Source organism: Hyla sarda, chromosome 1, assembly GCF_029499605.1.
Source record: "Hyla sarda isolate aHylSar1 chromosome 1, aHylSar1.hap1, whole genome shotgun sequence".
NCBI lineage: Eukaryota > Metazoa > Chordata > Amphibia > Anura > Hylidae > Hyla > Hyla sarda.
This window is the reverse complement of record NC_079189.1, coordinates 444,704,233-444,724,575: the sequence shown is the minus strand read 5'-3', so window position 1 is coordinate 444,724,575 and position 20,343 is coordinate 444,704,233. Positions and strand designations below refer to the sequence as shown.

Below are 20,343 nucleotides of genomic sequence, written 5' to 3'. Positions count from 1 at the left end.
CGCACCATGCCTTGTTTAACACGTCTACTCTTATGAATTTTATACTCCCAGCTGTAAATGAATACTCATGTGTGGGACATGCCGGTGAATTCAGGCAGGAGAAACTCCGAAAACGTTCATCTTAATTGAACTTCTGAGATCCTTGGGATCTTGGCTGCCAGAGCAGGGCGTGCAGTGAAATTAAAGATGCTCTAACATGGATGCAGGCACCTGCATAACCACTTAGCTGATTCACTCTGCCTGCAGTGCGCTTACAATCATTTTTCTATTTGACTAAACCTGAAAAAGCACACGGAGAGCATTTGTTCCCCATACAAAAGCTCCAGGAGTGTAGAGAGAAGGATCTGCCTAAAGCACACGTTTTTTTGTTTTTCCTATTTTTAAATGTAATTATGATGCTTTAGTAAAGAAAGATAAACCATCTATATTATTGGTTGCAGTTTATGGATAAACAGCTACGTTACATGTATATATTTTATGCACATTATTTAGTTCTTATTAAAGGAGTTTATTTTAGAAACCCTATTAGTGTGTGACTGTGTGTGCAAGATGATAAACAACAGATTTCCAGATTCCAAGCTTATTAAAGCATATGTTCCTCTTTGAACAACATTTTACAGTTTGCGTGCTTTCTACTGAACTTTCACAGAGTGATTAATAGTCCAAAGTTGGTAATAGTTTACAAGCTTTGTGATATTAATATCCCTAACATCTCAGATGTAAACGGTTAAAGTGATATTCCAGCACATAACACTTATTCCCTATCTGCAGGATATAGAATAGGTGTTTGATCACATGGGAAATTGGGACCCGAGTCTCCCATTAGAAAGTGCATGGATGACCTGCACTTATTGTCTCTGGGAGTGGTATACTTAGTTATCTCTTACAGCTCCCATAGACAATGAATAGAGCAGAGGTGCTCATGTTTGACCCATTGCTCCATTCAGATGGGTACCTTTCTATATTAATAGATCAGTTGTGGAAAAGATGGAAGGCATATGCAGTGGATGATGGGAGCCAAAAGGGCACCAACAGTCACTGTGACTTTAAGAAAAATGTAATCAACCCTACTGAACTTACAAGAGTTACTACTCTATGGGGGACATTTATTAAGGTATTTAGAGCCTAGAGCACAAAACTCCCTTACGTGACGAGGCCATTCTTTTATTTTTTCCCTTTCGTTTTTTCCTCCTCACATTCTAAAAGTCACAACACTTTTGATTTTCCACCTACAGAACCATATGAGGGCATTTTTATTTGCGCCACCAATTTTATTTTGTAATGACATCAATCATTTCACTACAAAATCTACGCCATCACCAGAAAAAAATATATTTGTGGGGCATAATTAAAAAAAAAAAAAAGCCATTTTGTAACTTTTGGAGGCTTCTGATTCTACGCAGTGCACTTTTCAGGGAAAAATTACACCTTATCTTTATTCTGTAGGTCCATACAGCCGCAACGATACCTAATTTACAGTGAGGAAAAAAAGTAGTTATCCTATTTAAAAAGATGAGAGAGGCCTGTAATTTTCATCTTAGGTATACCTCAACTATGAGAGACATAATGAGAAAAAAAAGAATCCATAAAATCATGATTTTTAAAGAACTTATTTGCAAATTATGGTTGAAAATAAGTATTTGGTCACCTACAAGAAAGCAAGATTTCTGGCTCTCACAGACCTGTAACTTCTTCTTTAAGAGTCTCCTCTGTCCTCCACTCGTTACCTGTATTAATGGCACCTGTTTGAACTTGTTATCAGTATAAAAGACACCTGTCCACAACCTGAAACAGTCACACTCCAAACTCCACTATGGCCAAGACCAAAGAGCTGTCGAAGAACACCAGAAACAAAATTGTAGACCTACACCAGGCTGGGAAGAATTAATCTGCAATAGGCAAGCAGCTTGGGAGCAATTATTAGAAAATGGAAGACATACAAGATCACTGATAATCTCCCTCCATCTGGAGCTTCACACAAGATCTCACCTCGGGGTGTCAAAATGGTAACAAGAACGGTGAGCAAAAATCCCAGAACCACACGGGGGGACCTAGTGAATGACCTGCAGAGAGCTGAGACTAAAGTAACAAACTACGCTGCCAGGGACTCAAATCATGCAGTGCCAGACTTGTCCCCCTGCTTAAGACAGCACATGTCCAGGCCTGTCTGAAGTTTGCTAGAGAGCATTTGGATGATCCAGAAGAGGATTGGGAGAATGTCATATGGTCAGATTAAACCAAAGTAAAACTTTATGGTAAAAACTCAACTCATCGTATTTGGAGGAGAAAGAGTGCTGAGCAGCATCCAAAGAACACCAAACCTACTGTGAAGCATGGGAGAGGGGTGGGGCATCATGCTTTGGGGCTGTTTTTATGCAAAGGGACCAGGACGACTGATCTGTGTAAAGGAAAGAATGAAGGGGGCCATGTATCGTGAAATTTTAAGTGAAAACCTCCTTCCATCAGAAGGCCATTGAAGATGAAACGTGGCTGGGTCTTTCAGCATGACAATGATCCCAAACACACCGCCCAGGCAACGAAGGAGTGGCTTCGTAAGAAGCATTTTAAGGTACCGGAGTCGCCTAGCCAGTCTTCAGATCTCAACCCCATAGAAAACCTTTGGAGGGAGTTGAAAGTCGCTGTTGCCCAATGACAGCCCCAAAACATCACTGCTTTAGAGGAGATCTGCATGGAGGAATGGGCCAAAATACCAGCAACAGTGTGTGAAAACCTTGTGAAGACTTACAGAAAATGTTTGACCTCTGTCATTGCCAACAAAGGGTATTTAACAAATTATTGAGATGAACTTTTGTTATTCACCAAATACTTATTTTCCACCATAATTTGCAAAGAAATTCTTTCAAATTCAGACAATGTGATTTTATGGATTTTTTTTTTTCTAATTATGTCTCTCATAGTTGAGGTTTACCTATGATGAAAATTACAAACCTCTCATCTTTTTAAGTGGTGGCTGACTAAATACGTTTCCCCACTGTATGTAGGTTTTATTTTATTTCACTACTTTAAAAAAATTATAACTACATGCCCCAAAATTAGTATGTTTAAAATTGTAATTTTCTGACCCCTATAACTTTTTTATTTTTTCACATACAGGGATTTTTGATGGGGTTTTTTGATAGCCTTTTATACATTTTTTTAGGGCATACAAAATTACCAAAATAAGCAATTTTGGACTTTGGATATTTTTACGTATACGCAATTGACTGTGTGGCTTAATTAATGTTATATTTTTATGTTTATATATGTTTACATTTTTTTTAATGGGAAAAGGGGGGTGATTCAAACTTTTATTATTGAAGGGGTTAAATCACATTTATTAATATATTTTTTTACTATTTTTACACAATTTTTTAGTCCACATAGGGGACTATTACATGCAATCTTCTGATTGCATACACTGTTTAATGCTATGCCATAGCATAGCATTGATTAGTGTTATCAGTGCTCTCAGGCATGGAGCAGCAGAGCACCGATCGGATGGAGATGAATGCAGGTAGGGACCCTCTCCCATCCATACTGCTGCAATTTCACTGCAGCGGTCCCGAAAACAGCCCAACTGAGCTGCCAGGAACAGATTAGTTTAATTTTAGACTGATCGCCGCATCTAAGGGGTTAATGCCGGTCGTTACAGCGATTGGTGATGTGCGGCTATCAGCCACCGGGACCACCCGGCTATGATGCGGAGTCAGCCCGTGACCCCGCATTATAGCACGGGAGCGGGACCAGGGCATACAGGTACGCTCTTGGTCCTTAAGGTGTTAAAAAGTAGTAAAAAAAAGTCACAAAAAGTCTCAGCTGAGACTTTTGCGTTTTGATTATGTGCTCCAAATTTAACAACTCTCTGTTATGTACAGCACATAAGCAAAAAAAAATTTAAAAATGGCTTCAGAACTTGCTTACCAAAGCAAACAATGATAAATATACCCCTATGTATTTAATCTTCCATACTGGTATTTCCCTTGTTACATTGGTGAATAAAGCATAATTGATCCATTTCCTTTCACCTATCTCCAATAATAGAAGTTTCATTCCTACATAAAATAACATAATTTCTTGGGCTGAAAAAAAAATATTTTAATCCATGCAATTTAGCATATTTAGCATATTGTCTAGCATGATTGATCCAAAGACGGCAAAAACTACCAATAAGGCAGTATCCATATATTCTCATTTTAGAGAATAATATTATAATTGGTGTATCTTCCTCTGGTTCTGGCAGAAGGGTTAATTCCTCTTATGTTTGGCTGCTGCATCATTTAATACCAAGATGATGCCTAGGCCTATCAGAGGGCAAGGATGATGGGCCAATTATATCCTTGCCTCTGTATCTATGCCCTCCTCATGTGGGCTTTATATTTCTCAGTCAGTCTGTAACACCTTGCCTGTGTTTGTGGTCTTTTTACTGCTCTAGCATTTATATCTGTATCTTCTGCCGACATGATTTATTGTACCTGACCCTTGCCTGTGAACTGACTATCCCTTTGCCTTATGTTCTGTACTTTTACTTCCCTCCAGGTTTCTGACTCTTAGCTTGTTCCTTGTCAACCCTTTGCTGTATGAGTACCTTTTTGCCTGACTGTTGTGGATTTGGACTTTTTGACTATTCTTGACGCTCTAGTGTAGGAACCGTTGCCCATTTAGGGGAAACTGTTGAGGACAGATCATCCAAGTAAGTTGATAAAATCTGTGGATCAATGACTCATCTTCAGTAATCTAGTAGTAACCATAACTTGTAATATTATATTGCTAACATAACTAATGGAATGTTGACTTTCATTACTTTTCACTGGCCCCTTTTTACAGTACAAATTAGAAAAATTTAATTTTAGGTTGAAAGGGAAAGCACTACACCAAATTTTTGCCCCAAACGAAAGAAAACTGGGCTATGGCTATGTCTAATGCACTTCTTTAGCATGCACAGGAACTGCTCTCCTCATAGTACAAATCCCCAGAGAAGTTCTGTTTAGAAATTAAGCCAGCAGTCAATACTAGTTGAATTCAGATTTCATGTGCCGCCCATGGTTGCAAAGTTATTTTTGCTCAAAATGTATTTGTTCCAGGAGTTTTTCTTTTATGAAGAAAGAAAATATGCTTTACATTGATAACATTAAGCTGGCATATTCCTTGACATGTTGTTGCTGCTTCACTGCAGACCGTAAACGAATGAATGCATGCATTTGTATTTCCAAGCCTGTTATTGCTCTTCTACCATTATTTCAGAGCACTAAGAAAGATGTTTTTATTAATAAATATGTCCTTTTTGAGCATTTGACAGACAGGTTAATGTTAATAGTCATGATAATAATAATGGTTCACCTATCATGGCACCTTCAATGGTTATACAAATGCAGGGACAATTTGCAGATCCTGCCGTCTAACAGTGTGTACATAAATAGCTATAATCAAATTATTCACCTCTAAAAGCACCAAGTGGTAGATAATGCTTTGCTTTTCCTAATGGATGGGAACTTTCTTCAATCTTATTAATATTTTTAATGTGTGTTAAACATTTTACAATTTATGTAACTTTGCTTCATCCTGTTCTCAATGTCATTTGATCTCATTGTCATAAAGACTTTTAATACTTTGTAGTTTTTAAGGCTTAGGCTATTACAGTACTTACGGAGTCACTCTCAAGACCCGAAGCTTATGACATGGGCTCAGGGATCCTGATCAGCTCAGTGACAGTACATTCTGCACCTCTGTAGTTTGCAGATGACTTTGATATTGGATTAAGCAATCCTCTGAAAACTGACACTGATTTATGTGTAATCATTAAACTGGCTTGGATGGAAGAAAATTCTGTGTGAAGTGAGGATGTATGTGAGGAATAGGCCTGAATGGTACTTTCTTACATCAATTTCATATGTATAAGGAAAGGTCTCAAACATCCAGGACAGTTAAAATTTGAATAAATCAACACAAAAGTTGTATTAGAAATTGCAAGAAAAAATTAGAAGTAATGAAAAAAGATGAAGAAAAGAAAGATAAATTTGGTGAGACTAGCCTGGCGAGACATTTTTTTGAATATGGTCATCAGGTATGCAACTTACGGCGGATGGTGCTTGAAGAAGAAAAGAGCTCAGGACAGGAAGAGTTAAAAAAACAATTTACTGAGACGCGAGATATATGCAATTCAGAGGCTGGGACGCTAGCTCCGAGTGGGATCAATGAAAATTGCTTGTTTAATGTATTTTTGTAAAAGTGCTTTACTCTGAAGGGTTGTTTTTAATGTGTACTGTATTCACTGATGTTTTATGTATTTTTCTACTTTGTTGTAGAACTAATGTTCTTGCGAGAAGTGCGTTATATTTAAACATGGTTATGGGTGTGCACATGATAGGCTTGAGAAAGGGAGTTCAATCTCCTGAAACGTTGCCAGCCTGATGGTCGGCGCTCGGAAACACTGAGCAGCCTGACTTCCAGCCTGCAGGAGATGCTACTGATCATGGCCAGGAACAGGAGACCTCTGTGGAGGCAGATGAATTCTAAGAGTGCCTGATCAACAAACTACAGCTACATTGTCACTGGGTAATTATCCTTTATTTTGTCCATATATATCTGTTTATATAACAGCTGAAGAATTACGGATAAAGGAGATTGGATAAACACAATCCCCGATTGCTGTACTTTCATTTATGAGTGTATTTGTTGCCCAGTAATGAACAACTACTGGTATTTATATAATCATCATGCAGAGCAATGAGATATATTACATGTAACAAAACATCATCTACAGTCATGGCATGCGGCACATATGGTGCCAAGTGGTTACCCATTTGGCACCATGATTGCTGAGGCATATATGACCCTTACTGTAGACAGCTATATGTTCTCCAATTTCCACAATCACTCTCCTGTTGTTACAGGATGAAATATGTTTAGAGGGTATTATATAGGAAGATATAACAAGAGCCTTTGTAGGAGTCAGTTTTGTGTGTTTTCACCTTTTTTAAGGAAAGTGCTCTGCTAAGAGTGAATATCAGGTCACAGGAAGGAACAGTCACCTGTGGGCTTCTCCTTCAATCACAGTTATGACACACTCAAACCTCTAAAAGCAACCATGTTTTAAGCAATTCTGGAAAAAGTCCTTCTGCCTGACTGAGCCATACCCCGCTATGACCTCTTATCGTATAAGGGTAAGGTGGTGAGCCCTTTAGCTTGACCAAACCATACCCTATTCTGATCTAGTCTCACCATATGAAGATGGACCGGGTGTAGTGGCGGGGGCCTATGGTGTTTTGTTAAATTTCTAATAGCTCATTGTCCAGCACAGTGGTTGTTGATTACTGAAGGGCAAGATATGGATCCATTTCATAAACTGGTTGAAATGGGCCTCCACTGCCCTAAATACACAAAAATAGCCTCTGCTGCTGCTAGTGATTGGCTGAGTGACAATGTGATGTATTGTCTGCAGAGGCCCGGGATGTGTAGTGGGGCAGAGCCTGGGTGCAGTGATAAAGGAGGCTGAGGTAGGGGGTACAGTTTTTTTTGCATTTTATCAGAAACATTTGTTGCTAAAAATATTGGCAGGACAACCCCTTTAAAGGGATATTCCGCTGCTCAGCATTTGGAGCAAACTGTTCTGAATGCTGGAGCCGGCGCCGGGAGCTCGTGATGTCATAGCCCCGCCCCCTCATGATGTCACACCCCACCCCCTCAATGCAAGTCTATGGGAGGGGGCGTGATGGCTGTCACGCCCCCTCCCATAGACTTGCATTGAGGGGGCAGTGTGTGACGCCATAAGGGGGTGGGGCTATGATGTCACGAGCCCTCTGCGCTCGCTCCAGCATTCACAACAGTTTGTTCCAAACGCTGAGCAGCGGAGTACCCCTTTAAGCCAGGTGTACTGGTTTTACAAATTCCCCCAGACAGAGTAGCTAGCCCAATAGATAGGTTCATGAGCCCTATATCTCTGGAACAGGGCAGGGAAGGAGGGGGCATCATTATACTTTAAGCAGGTATGTGATCAGGCCCCCTTCACCTGTCTGTAAATGCCAGTAAATCACTTTTTACAAAGATCTCTTAAAGCATCCCCTATGATTTGCTCCTAGATACCTGAATGCAACCTTTTAAGTGGTCACTATAATGTCAAGCAATTTTCCTCCATTTGACAGCCTATGTGATTTCCAGCATATTCGTCAGTCACCATGTTTACCAAAAAAGGACCCATTACCCTACAGAAAAGCTTTAACCTCTTCCTGACCCATGACATACATTTATGTTATGACCCCGATGCCATTAATTTAACTGTTTAGATGTTGTGATCAATAGTGATTGTGGCATCTAAATAGTTAGTTTTTAAATGTGTTGATTGTGCAGTGGCCTCATCCCCCCTTGCAATGTAACCACAATGTGCCCATGGGTTGTCAGGGCAGCCTAACGCCTTAGCTAGACTGCTGTGTGACAATTAATACCTTGCTACCTGCCTAAGGTAAAATGTACCAATAGCACACCGATCTCATATATATTACTGTAATGCATTTACAAACCATTTAACTACATATGCTTTATAACAATTGCTTATAATTGGCCTATTGAGGGGCTAAAAAAGTAAAAAAAAAAAAAGAGTAGAAAAATGTTCGTAAAAAATCATTTCACCCCAATTTTCCAATTCCTTTCCCCCAATAAAGTACAAAAAAATAGAAACATTAACAAAAAAAATCCCAATGCTAAAATTGATGATTTTTAGTGACATTGCTTCCCAGAAAAATACTGAACAAAAAGGGATCAAAAAGTCAATACTATGCAAACCTACAAAACTACCATAAAACTACAGCTAATGGCCAAAAAATGGTCCTTCAAACAGCTCTGTGGGTGGGAAAATAAAAATAATTATAGCGGTCACTCCTGGTGATGCACTGATTTTTTTTTCCATGGTTCTATCTTTTTTAATAGTAAAATAAAACAAAAATTATTTGAATTTGATGTAATTGGAATGGTACTAGAAAATATAGAGTACCAATTTATTTTTATTTTAAATGTATGGGGAACTTCTAAATAATTATTCCTTCCCCCTACCCCCCCCCCCCCCCCCCAAAAAAAAAAATGGTAAAGGGTGTAAGGAGCCAGTAAGGAGTAAAAATTACACCTACAACAAGTAAGCCTTAATAAAACTCATTCAGTGGAGAAATACAAAAAGTTATGGGCTTTAGAAGGTAACATGTTAGACAAAAGTCAAAATTCTGGAAAATCCATGGGTTAGATATGGGTTATGGTCTTAGCCACAAGGTATCTTCCTAAAAACAACTGTCCACTGCCTGTGCCTCGGGGCAGTTCTTTGCTAGTCAAGGCTCAATGCTATTCCTAAACACTGTGTGCATGTGTATATCCTGGTGACACAAATGCTATGTTTATATTGCTTTTGAAGTAAGTACCAGCCAAAAGATATTGTATTCCTATTGCAGAGTATTGACAAATTGCAATATTCATCTCTTCAATGTAGCCTACATAGACATTTGTAGAAATCCATAGTTTGTCCAAACAGTTTTATAAAGTGCACCAATACTAATGTACATAGGTCATTTGAAGACACTACAGGTAGATAGAAATCAGTATGGAGATACACTTGCAATGTTTTGGAGCACCCAAAAAATTAGGTCCTCTGAAATATTGCAAGCTCCACAATCATTTTGTTTCCAGCAACTTCCTCTCATGGGTTAATGCACTTTTGTACTGTTGTACTTTATGAATTTGTATAGAAGTTATATGGAATTCTGTAAATGGTAATCACTTAATGAGTACTATATTAAATAGGTGTATACTGCTATTTGTCAACAGCCAGCAATTTAATATGTATCTGCTGCCCAGTACTTTGTTTTCAAATAGCTATCTCTGTATGCATACATACAAGCAAGGCTGTCAATCATAAAGACTGCCTACAAAATATATAGAATCCTTCCCCACATTTTTTTGAAGCAAAATCTACCACCCAGATAATTATTGACTTACACCATTGTTTAATCTATTTTTAGCACTTTACATAATTTAGTGCCAATATATCAATGCTCTTAACCTGCCAATTCTATTTTATTTATCATGTGTCTTTGGGAAATCTACAGTATGTTCTGTGTAAGGCTGGGTTCACACCACGTTTTGTTAAATACGGTCCCCGTATACGGCTGGGAGGAGGGTGGGCGGAGCTTAATCGCGGCGCCCGCACTCAGCCGTATTCGGGAACCGTATGTAATGTATGTCTATGAGCCGACCGGAGTGAACTGCAGCCTCCGGTCGGCTTCGTTTTCGGCCGTATGCGGTTTCCCGACCGCAGGCAAAAACGCGGTCGACCGGTCGGGAAACCGCATACGGCCGAAAACGAAGCCGACCGGAGGCTGCGGTTCACTCCGGTCGGCTCATAGACATGCATTAAATACGGTTCCCGAATACGGCTGAGTGCGGGCGCCGTGATTAAGCCCCGCCCCCTCCTCCCAGCCGTATACAGGGACCGTATTTAACAAAACGTGGTGTGAACCCAGCCTAAGCTGGAGGGAATAATCTATATGGTATATATCTCTTACTCTGAGCTTTACAATTTATTTTCTTACTCTGAAAAACATATTATTAATGCTGAAGCTTAATTATTGCCGACCTTTAACTACATGTTTTTTGTTCACATTAGGAAAATAGGAAGGAAGAGAAAATAGCTATTTAGCTTTAGTGGTTCCAGAAGAGTATGGAAATGTGGCACAAGGCCAACCAATTCCAGGAAGTAAAGACAACTACTGGAGCAGCAAAAAGAGCAAACACTTTCTTTGAGATGAAAGCTAGTCTGGATTTCTGCAAAAGTCAAATAGGTAAGGATAGGCAGTAACACTGGAATAACTTCTGTGAAATTCATTAATATTATTCTTTGTTTATTTGTGGATGAACAATACATTCAATAACATGTAAACATCTGTTTATTACACACGTGTTTTCTTCATTCTTTAACTTAACTCTGGCCCATCTGTCTATGTTTACACTTCGAAGTTTAGACCCTTTTTTTTGTTTACCTTGGGCCAAAACAGTAGACCAAAGTGTTGTGCAACTCAGGCGAAACTCCATTTCTGCCCCTTTCTATATTTTGCTTAATAGATGTGTCTTATTTGCTAAGCGCCACAATTCTGGTGCATATGGGGACAAAAGAGAAATAAATAGTCTTTAAAGTGAATGGTAGGGATAAGCGAATCAAATCTGATGAATCCGAATTTGTTACGAATTTCAGGAAAATTTTCAGGAAGAATCCGAATATCAATTTGATCCCACAAATCGCTTCACTAAGTGCGATCCAGGCTCCACGGCATCTAAAATGGCGGATCCACATGTCAGGACATGGGGCAAGGAAGAATCACATGCAGCATGCAGCCTATCAGCAGTAAGCCACCCCTGTGATGTCACAGCCATATATAATCGTTAGGTATGTGGCGCCAGCTCGATTTTCAGATACAACTAGGAGCTTTGCCTGAGTTTGCACTGCAGCAATTATACACTATTGGAGCTGGAATTACCGCAGTTGCTGGCACCAGACTTGCCTTCCAATTGGTCCGGTCCTCAAATAAAAAGATTTAAAGTTTGCTGATTCCAATTACCAGGCTTTGTCATTGTGCCGCCATGTGATTTCCTCATGCTGCTGGCACATTAAACTTGTGAATCTATTCAACATCTATTTAAATTTAAAAAAATCTATGCAATCTTTTCAAGACTGAGGCCCCATGGTCATTGTCATATATTACCTCTGGAATTCCCACAAGAATCCAATGAAACAGGTTGGAGCGATAGCAATGAACCATAACTGATTAAATGAAACATTTGCAGTTCCGCACAGTGTAAGACAGTTGGGGGGGGGGGGCACTGAGAGTCAGGGGCGGGATCAGGTGTCAGCTTGCCTCATGGCGGACCGCCAGCTGGATGCTCACCAGAATGGGTCCTAATAAATTCAAATAAAATTTAATAAAAATAACATTAAAACATCTCTTTAATATCTTCAATTGAGACACCTTGTGGTCTCCCTCCTGCCACATCCAGACACTGTGCGGCTAATAGCGATGCCTGTGATATGCATGTCATACTGAATAACTATAGCATTAGTATTATTTCACTAACACAGCACACTCCCTATGCGTGTTATGACAAAGCAAAGTGTTCTACATCCCTATTGAGGCTCTGTGTAGCTCAGAAATAGCCATGTTTAATAGCAATTTGCCGCAAATTAATTCGGACCGAACCAAATTTTGGGGGAAAATTAGGCAAATCGGCCAAATAGAATTTTTCAAAAATTCTCTCATCTCTAGTGAATGGCTAATGTACACTTGTTATTTCCATAAACCAATATAACTTTGAATGAGTTAGGGCTCCATTCTTCTCATGCAGTGCTCAAAGTTCCTCCTTTTTTTCACACAGCCATATACATGAATGATACAATTCAGACTGCTTTCATTGATAGTTTGGAAGCTTTACTGCTTTAAAGGAGTTATCTAGGAATACAAAAACAAGAGCTAGTCTCTCCCAAAAACAGTACCGCATCTGTCCTCTTGGTTCCATTAACTTGGTTCCATTCACTTCAAGATATCAGCTCTGTTTTTCAAATTCTGGATAACCCCTTAAAGTTTTTACTTGGCAGTTAATTTTTTTTTAAAGTCCCATCAGCATAAGTCCTTTCTTTATTTTTTGCTATATATTATACATTGCTTTTGAATACACTTCTGACTTTGGCATCATTTTAAAGGGCTACTCCGGTACTGAACAACTTATCCCCTATCCACAGGATTTTATGGGGACAGACCGCTGGGACCCTACGAGTTCTCCTGCCCGGCGTTCCGGGTCTCCCATGCACAGAGCGGAGGTCAACATGTCCCCTCCATGCATTTCTATGGGAGAGCTGGAGATACACACGCCTCGAGCAGGAGCTTGCGGAGGGTCCCGGCGATCTCCTGTGGATAGGAGAAAAGTTGTTCAATGCCAGAGTACCCCTTTAGGCTTTGCATCAGACAAAAACGGTGTAGCTTTTTTTTTTTATAAGTAGGTAATGTTTAGAACGTTAGAAGTATTAAGGTCAAGGATAGGGTAAGTCAGAAATGACACAATTACAGCTGGCCACAACATTAGATGTAGCACCATACAAGAATCAATTACTGCTACTGTAACATTATCAATTCCATTGTAATTTATATGAAATTATGGAAACCATATTAATAAATAACCCCCAAAAAATGCCATGAACCCATTGAACATGAAAACATCTTGCAACAGTGAAACACGCATGAGATTAATACACATAGGGTTTCTGCATGGGCTTATGTTTTTCTTTTCATACTTTCCATTTAAAGGGAAACTGACAGCAAGGTAACTTGTACTAGTGGATATACTGGTAGATAGTGCAGGCGACATTTGTTCTTGAGAGAAAATCAAAGGCAGCTCCTGCTGTATGTGCTGAGCTTTTTAGTGCCCACTTCCTCAGCATGTCTGTGAAGGGGCGGGGTTATCAGGCAAAGGGGTGGGGTTATGGGTGTGGGCAGGAGAAAGCATTACACATACAGCAGCAGCCACCTACAGTGCAGTTAAAGGGGTACTCCGCTCCATTCAGCATTTGGAACATTTTGTTCCGAACACTTGGAGCGGGCGGTGGGGGTCATGATGTCACAGCCATGACCCCTAATGACGTCATGCCACGCCCCCTCAATGCAAGTCTATTGGAGGGGCGTGACGGCTGTCATTACCCTCCCATAGACTTGCATTGAGGGGGCATGGCGTGATGTCTCGATGGGCGTGGCAGTGACGTCATGACCCCCAATGTTCCAAATGAACGTCGGGTGCTGCACAGAGATCGCGGGGATCCCAGTGGCGAGACCCCCGCGATCAGACATCTTATCCCCTATCTTTTACATAGGGGGTAAGATGTATAGGAGCGGAGTACCCCTTTAAGAAGTAAAAACCATCATAGCAACAAGATGAATATCTCCTGAAGGCATGCACCCATTTTTCCCTTGTAAGGAGCATTTAAATAAGCATCACCTGCACTATCTACCTGTATACCTGCTGTCAGTTCCTCTTTAAACCAAAAAAGTCATTTTAGCTTTAGAATTAAAGTTTTAAGCAATAGCAAAGCAATATAAAAATTTGTGGTATTTTATTTTGAAATAAACCAAGATCCTTTTTTCAGACTATTCATTTGTTTAGGAGATGTATGTTGATCTTGGTTCATGGCTTTTAGTCCAAGCCGAATCTAGCATTTAGTAACTTGGTAAACGCTACCTGGCTATTAATGATGTGTTTTGTCAAGTTTCCTGCAACGAGTTTCATTTCACACCTGGAATCTGTCCATTATACTCAGTCATTACGCCCATATTTTACTGAGTACAATGCATGCACTTAAAAAATGTGATCTCACAAATTAGACTGCATTAAAACTCACTCTCATGCCAAGCTCAATATTTTCTCCTCCGTACACCTCCATGCCAGGATCCAGCAGCCCAATATCTCCAAAGTAAGCTCGATCCACCACAAAGGAGCAGCCAATCATCGCTGGGGTTCTGGAGAAGAAGAAAAGAGTTAGTAGAAGAACAGGAGCTTCTGTTTATTGGCTGCTCAACTTAACTTTATTTCCTGCTAAAAAATATTATTCAACTGTTAAAATAAATATTGACAATATAAAGACTCTGAATCAGCTGGGTTCTCCAGGAAAAATAACTAGTCAACTTAAAATGTATATCTAGTTGTGGTACCGGAGGCAGGACATGTGCCTAAATTTTGCGGTCCCTTCTTATCCTGTGACTTGCTCTGAAGCTACTTGTTCTGGCTACTGTATCAGATTGTGATAGTCTCAGAGCCCTGTAATTCGTTTTTTCCATTGTGGGGAAATATGAAGGTTTAATAAATATGCATTTTTTTAAATGTTTTAGGCACCCCCCCCCCCCCCCCCCATTTTTTTATGTCCTCCCTGAAAAACCCCTGAAATGTTCACAGAGATTTAGATAAACAGTAAGGAAATCTTTAAAGTACATATTTACAAATACTATATGGACAGTGGGGAGTACTTTTTTGTATTGTAGCATAATAATGAGGAAACTTCATTACATCAACTCTTGACCCTTGTCAAGGTCACATTGCTATCTTGTAAGTCATATTGTCATTTCAGAAATGTACAATTCATTATAGGACTAGGCAGGCAGATGTGTTTTAATTTTCACTTCCTGTAAGCAAGTTTTTTTTAAATGCATATCCACTATGGGATGTGAATTTCTGATGAGAAAAAGCTATTGATGTAATGTGCGTCTGGCATCCATGTGGTCCCTTGTCAATTCAGGACTAATTTGTTCTAGTACTCTGTTAGTTTTGTAATAAATCATGTTATTCCATCTAAAAGCATGGCAATACTAAGATCAAAGATTCAAGGTCAAAGTTTAACTATTTAAAGGACTTTCTGATAGAAACGGCAGGCTTTCGTAGACTGTTATAAAACCTATAGTCTGTCTCCCTGTCTGTCTATCTATCTATCTATCTATCTATCTCTCTATCTCTCTCATATCTATCAATCTACAATAAAGAACAGAAGGAAAACAGCACCTCCTGTTCTAATACTTAGTCCATATAAAGGTGCACGCAGAGTTTCAGACCTGGGTCAGAAGTCCATAAATCAACAGAATAAAGGATTCTCCACAGTACACAACCAGCAATGTTTCGACCAGTTCTCCTGGTCCTTCTCAAGCTCGAGACTAGGAGAACTGGTCGAAATGTTGCTGGCTGACACTCCATGTACTGTGGAGAATCCTTAATTCTATTTATCTATCTACCTGTCTGTCTATCTATTTGTCTATCTATCTATTAGATACAGTATGTAAGAAGATAATGCAGCACACCAAGTCATTGCAATTAAAACATGTGGTTTATTCCATGATGTATAGCAGACAACATTTCAGTAGCCTCACGCTACATTATCTTCTTGCATATCTAATGGTGAGCCTGGGGACTGCAGTTCCAGATGATGCCTGCACATTAATACTTAGAAATCAATTTCTTCTAGATGTGCTGCTTATATTTAGATTCTATCTATCTATCTATCTAGCTATCTATCTGTCTATCTACCTATCTACCTACCTATCTACCTACCTATCTATCTACCTATTTGTTTCTGTCTAATTATCTATTCTATCCAGATACAAGGAGTACCTGCCATACAGTGGTTCAGAAGTCGGAACTATTAAAGGGGTACTTCACTGGAAAACTTTTTGTTTTTTAAATCATCTGGTGCCAGAAAGTTAAACAGATTTGTAAATCACTTCTATTAAAAAATCTTAATCCTTCCAGTACATATCAGTATCGGTGCCAATAATTTTGTCCAGCCCATTTTTGGAGTTTGGTGTGACATTTTTTCCCCCTCCTTTTTTGCTTTAATTCCAATACACACAAAGGGAATAAACATGTGTATAGCAAAGCATGTGTTACTGCAATCCTTTTCTGTGAGAAGTACTTCAGGGGTGCCAACATTTACCACCATGACTGTATGCGAAAACAAACTCTTCCTTGCCTTCTTTCAGTGAAACAAAGCCATAAGACTCTATTCACACTGTGTTAGAATTGTGTACATTTATCAAATGCATTGTAAAGCTCTCGGTATATATATCTACAATATATATATATATATATATATATATATATATATATATATATACATATATACAGTACAGAAAAAGTTGTTTGGAAACGCCTTTTCATTCAGAGTTTTCTTTATTTTCATGACTATGAAAATTGTAGATTCACACTGAAGGCATCAAAACTATGAATTAACACAAGAGGAATTATAGACATAACAAAAAAGTGTGAAACAACTGAAAATATGTCATATTCTAGGTTCTTCAAAGTAGCCACCTTTTGCTTTGATTACTGCTTTGCACACTCATTCTCTTGATGAGCTCAAGAGGTAGTCATCTGAAATGGTCTTCCAACAGTCTTGAAGGAGTTCCCAGAGATGCTTAGCACTTGTTGGCCCTTTTGCCTTCACTCTGCGGTCCAGCTCACCCCAAACCATCTCGATTGAGTTCAGGTCCGGTGACTGTGGAGGCCAGGTCATCTGGCGCAGCACCCCATCACTCTCCTTCTTGGTCAAATAGCCCTTACACAGCCTGGAGGTGTGTTTGGGGTCATTGTCCTGTTGAAAAATAAATGATGGTCCAACTAAACGCAAACCGGATGGAATAGCATACCGCTGCAAGATGCTGTGGTAGCCATGCTGGTTCAGTATGCCTTCAATTTTGAATAAATCCCCAACAGTGTCACCAGCAAAGCACCCCCACACCATCACACCTCCGCCTCCACACCAGCACACCTGTGAAGTGAAAACCATTTCAGGTGACTACCTCTTGAATCTCAACAAGAGAATGCCAAGACTGTGCAAAGCAGTAATCAAAGCAAAAGGTGGCTACTTTGAAGAACCTAGAATATGACATATTTTCAGTTTTCACACTTTTTTGTTATGTATATAATTCCACATGTGTTAATTCATAGTTTTGATGCCTTCAGTGTGAATCTACAATTTTCATAGTCATGAAAATAAAGAAAACTCTGAATGAGAAGGTGTGTCCAAACTTTTGGTCTGTACTGTATATATATGGAAGGTGGGCAGCACAACCACGTATTCAGTCAAATTCTTGGGGTGCAGGCAAAAATGGCAATCCCAGTCGCAGACTGCATAGACAATCCAAAATGCAAAAATTCAGCAGCACACCCAGTAGTAAAGTGGGATTTTATTAGCCCATATCAGATGCGATGTTTCGATGGCATCACACCAGCTTTTTCAAGCATGGTACACAGGTGATTACATCCACAATATATCAGGTGTATAATTAACAAACAATCAAGTGTAAACATTGTCATAAAAATGATCAAACATACAGTCATGAAATTTAAACATATAGATTATATAAAGTGCACATATGTCACACATATAAAGTATAAAATACAATCCAAATATCCAAAATATCACCAAAAATGCATATCAACACAATCTCACTATCTAAATCACAGGTGTGGCATATCACGTGTAAATTAAAAACAAATTTAAAAAATTTAGTCTACCTTGAGACAGATCCACATGTTCCTGTATTCCTGTAGACGCCATAGTGGCGTTCCTCGCTGGAGCGGAAGCGAGGAACGCCGCTATGGCGTCTACGGGCATACAGGAACATGCGGATCTGTCTCAAGGTAGACTACATGTTTTTAATTTGTTTTTAATTTACATGTAATATGCCACACCTGTGATTTAGATAGGGAGATTGTGTTGATATGCATTTTTGGTGATATTTGGATTGTATTTTATACTTTATATGTGTCACATATGTGCACTTTGTCATAAAAATGATCAAAAATACAATCATGAAATTAAAACATATAGATTATATAATGTTTACACTTGATTGTTTGTTAATTATACACCTGATATATTGCGAATGTAATCACCTGTGTACCATGCTTGAAAAAGATGGCGTGATGCCATCGAAAGGTCGCATCTGATATGGGCTAATAAAATCCCACTTTTTTTTGCACTTTACTACTGGGTGTGCTGATGAATTTTCGCAATATATATATATATATATATATATATATATATATATATATATGTATATATATATATATATATATATATATATATATATATATGTGTGTGTGTGTGTGTATAAATATCCATAGACCCTTTAACTTGACTAAAGTGTTAGGTCTCCATTTCTTCTATGCCTAATGTGTTGTATGGATAAGTGCACTCTGCTGCGCCATACAGAGGCATGCAGATTAAAAATGTAAAGATTAACTTTTTTTTTCAGACTGAAGGTCCCATAAAAATGTATAGATGAACTGGGATAAAACAAATTACAATGCAGAAATACTGGAGGTGAGTTATCATATAAGCAAAATAAAACCTAAAACCTGGAGCGCCTGACAAAATTCTTATTTTCATCATAATAATTAGCAAAATTTTATATAGACCTCATCAGGATGCTATTCAGCAGTGCTCTAGTGTTTCACTTGTAAAAAACGTGGGCAAAAACTACATTGCAAAACAATGCCAAAACCATGGTTTTGCCTTGCGATATTTGACAGTGTGGCATACAATTGTCATCTGAATACACCTTTATTAAGCACAGTGTTGTTCAATTAATATACTCAGATTTTTTTTTGCTAATTCATCTGTGCTGTCCTATGAACATGCTAATACATACAGTAGTTACTAATTACATTAAAGGAATAGTTTTATTCCTTTGGTTATTTATTATAATTTTATTCTAACCAAGCTTTTTTTTTCTTTTTTTTTACAGAATTCTACATACATTTTTTTTTCCTTTTAGATATGACATTTTCCATATAAAAGTGGATAGGGACACTTGAAATGGGTAAAGGCAACAGTAAAGGTATTTATCTTCTGTCCCCAACAAAGTCTCCTACAAAGAGGTGGCAATGAACATCCAATCTCCTCACATGCCTACTCTAATATTAGCTGGAATAAATTTAGACCCTTTAGACCCTCTAGAGAAATGTTGCAGAGTAAAAGGATGGCTGTAACTAACATAACTTCTACTCTCCTTCTGTTGCTGCCCTGGAGCAGGCTCTATCAATCAAGTGCAGAGCAGATAGATCAATGCAGCTTACTGGAACTGCATTGATCTATATGAGAAATCTAATAATTCCTAATAAAAATCCCCTAACGAGACCAGTAAAGTGTAAAAACTTACAGTATATAACGTTTTAAACTTATAAAATAAAATTGCCTTGTTATTTCTCAGCCAAGTGTCAAGGCCCATGTGAACATACCCTTTTAGAATGTCACCATTGTTCAGGCTGCATATCTAGTTTTGAAAATCCTGCAAAATTAGGATTTTAGTTTCTCATCCCTCTAGATTTATTATCTGTCTTATTACAGTGGCGTTGCGACCCGGGTGCGGGGGGTGCGGCCCGCACCGGGTGACACCAACCTAATGGGGTGACACCAAGACGCTCCGCAGCACCCACACCCCCTCCCCAGCTACACTGACACCCCCCTATGTGCCCGACCGGCCTCCCATCCGTCAGCACCCCCCCCCCCGCCTGTGCTGTGTGTGCGGTGCGCCCGTCCGTTAGCACCCCCCCCTTTCAGTGCGCCCGTCCATCATCACGCGCCCCCCCTCACCTTCACCAGTACTGTGCCCGGCCTCCGCTCCCACGTCTGCGCCGGCCTGACGTCACACCGCATGGCCGCGCAGGGGGACGTCAGTTACGTCACTCGCATTGCTCCCGGTGAGAAGGATCGCTGCGCTGGATGGGTTAGTGTGTGTGTGTCTGTCTCTATCTATGTTTGTGTGTGTGTGACTCTGTGTGTCT

At 39.3% G+C, this 20,343-nt stretch overlaps 1 protein-coding gene across 1 annotated transcript in view; it reads right to left on the bottom strand.

The window, feature by feature from the left end:
* GALNT9 (polypeptide N-acetylgalactosaminyltransferase 9) overlaps positions 1-20,343 on the bottom strand; it is a 377,187-nt gene that overhangs the window by 155,094 nt on the left and 201,750 nt on the right. Inside the window, exon 6 of the mRNA XM_056533112.1 lies at positions 14,411-14,528. Coding sequence (XP_056389087.1) covers positions 14,411-14,528 — 118 coding nt within the window. The remainder of the gene's footprint in view (positions 1-14,410; positions 14,529-20,343) is intronic.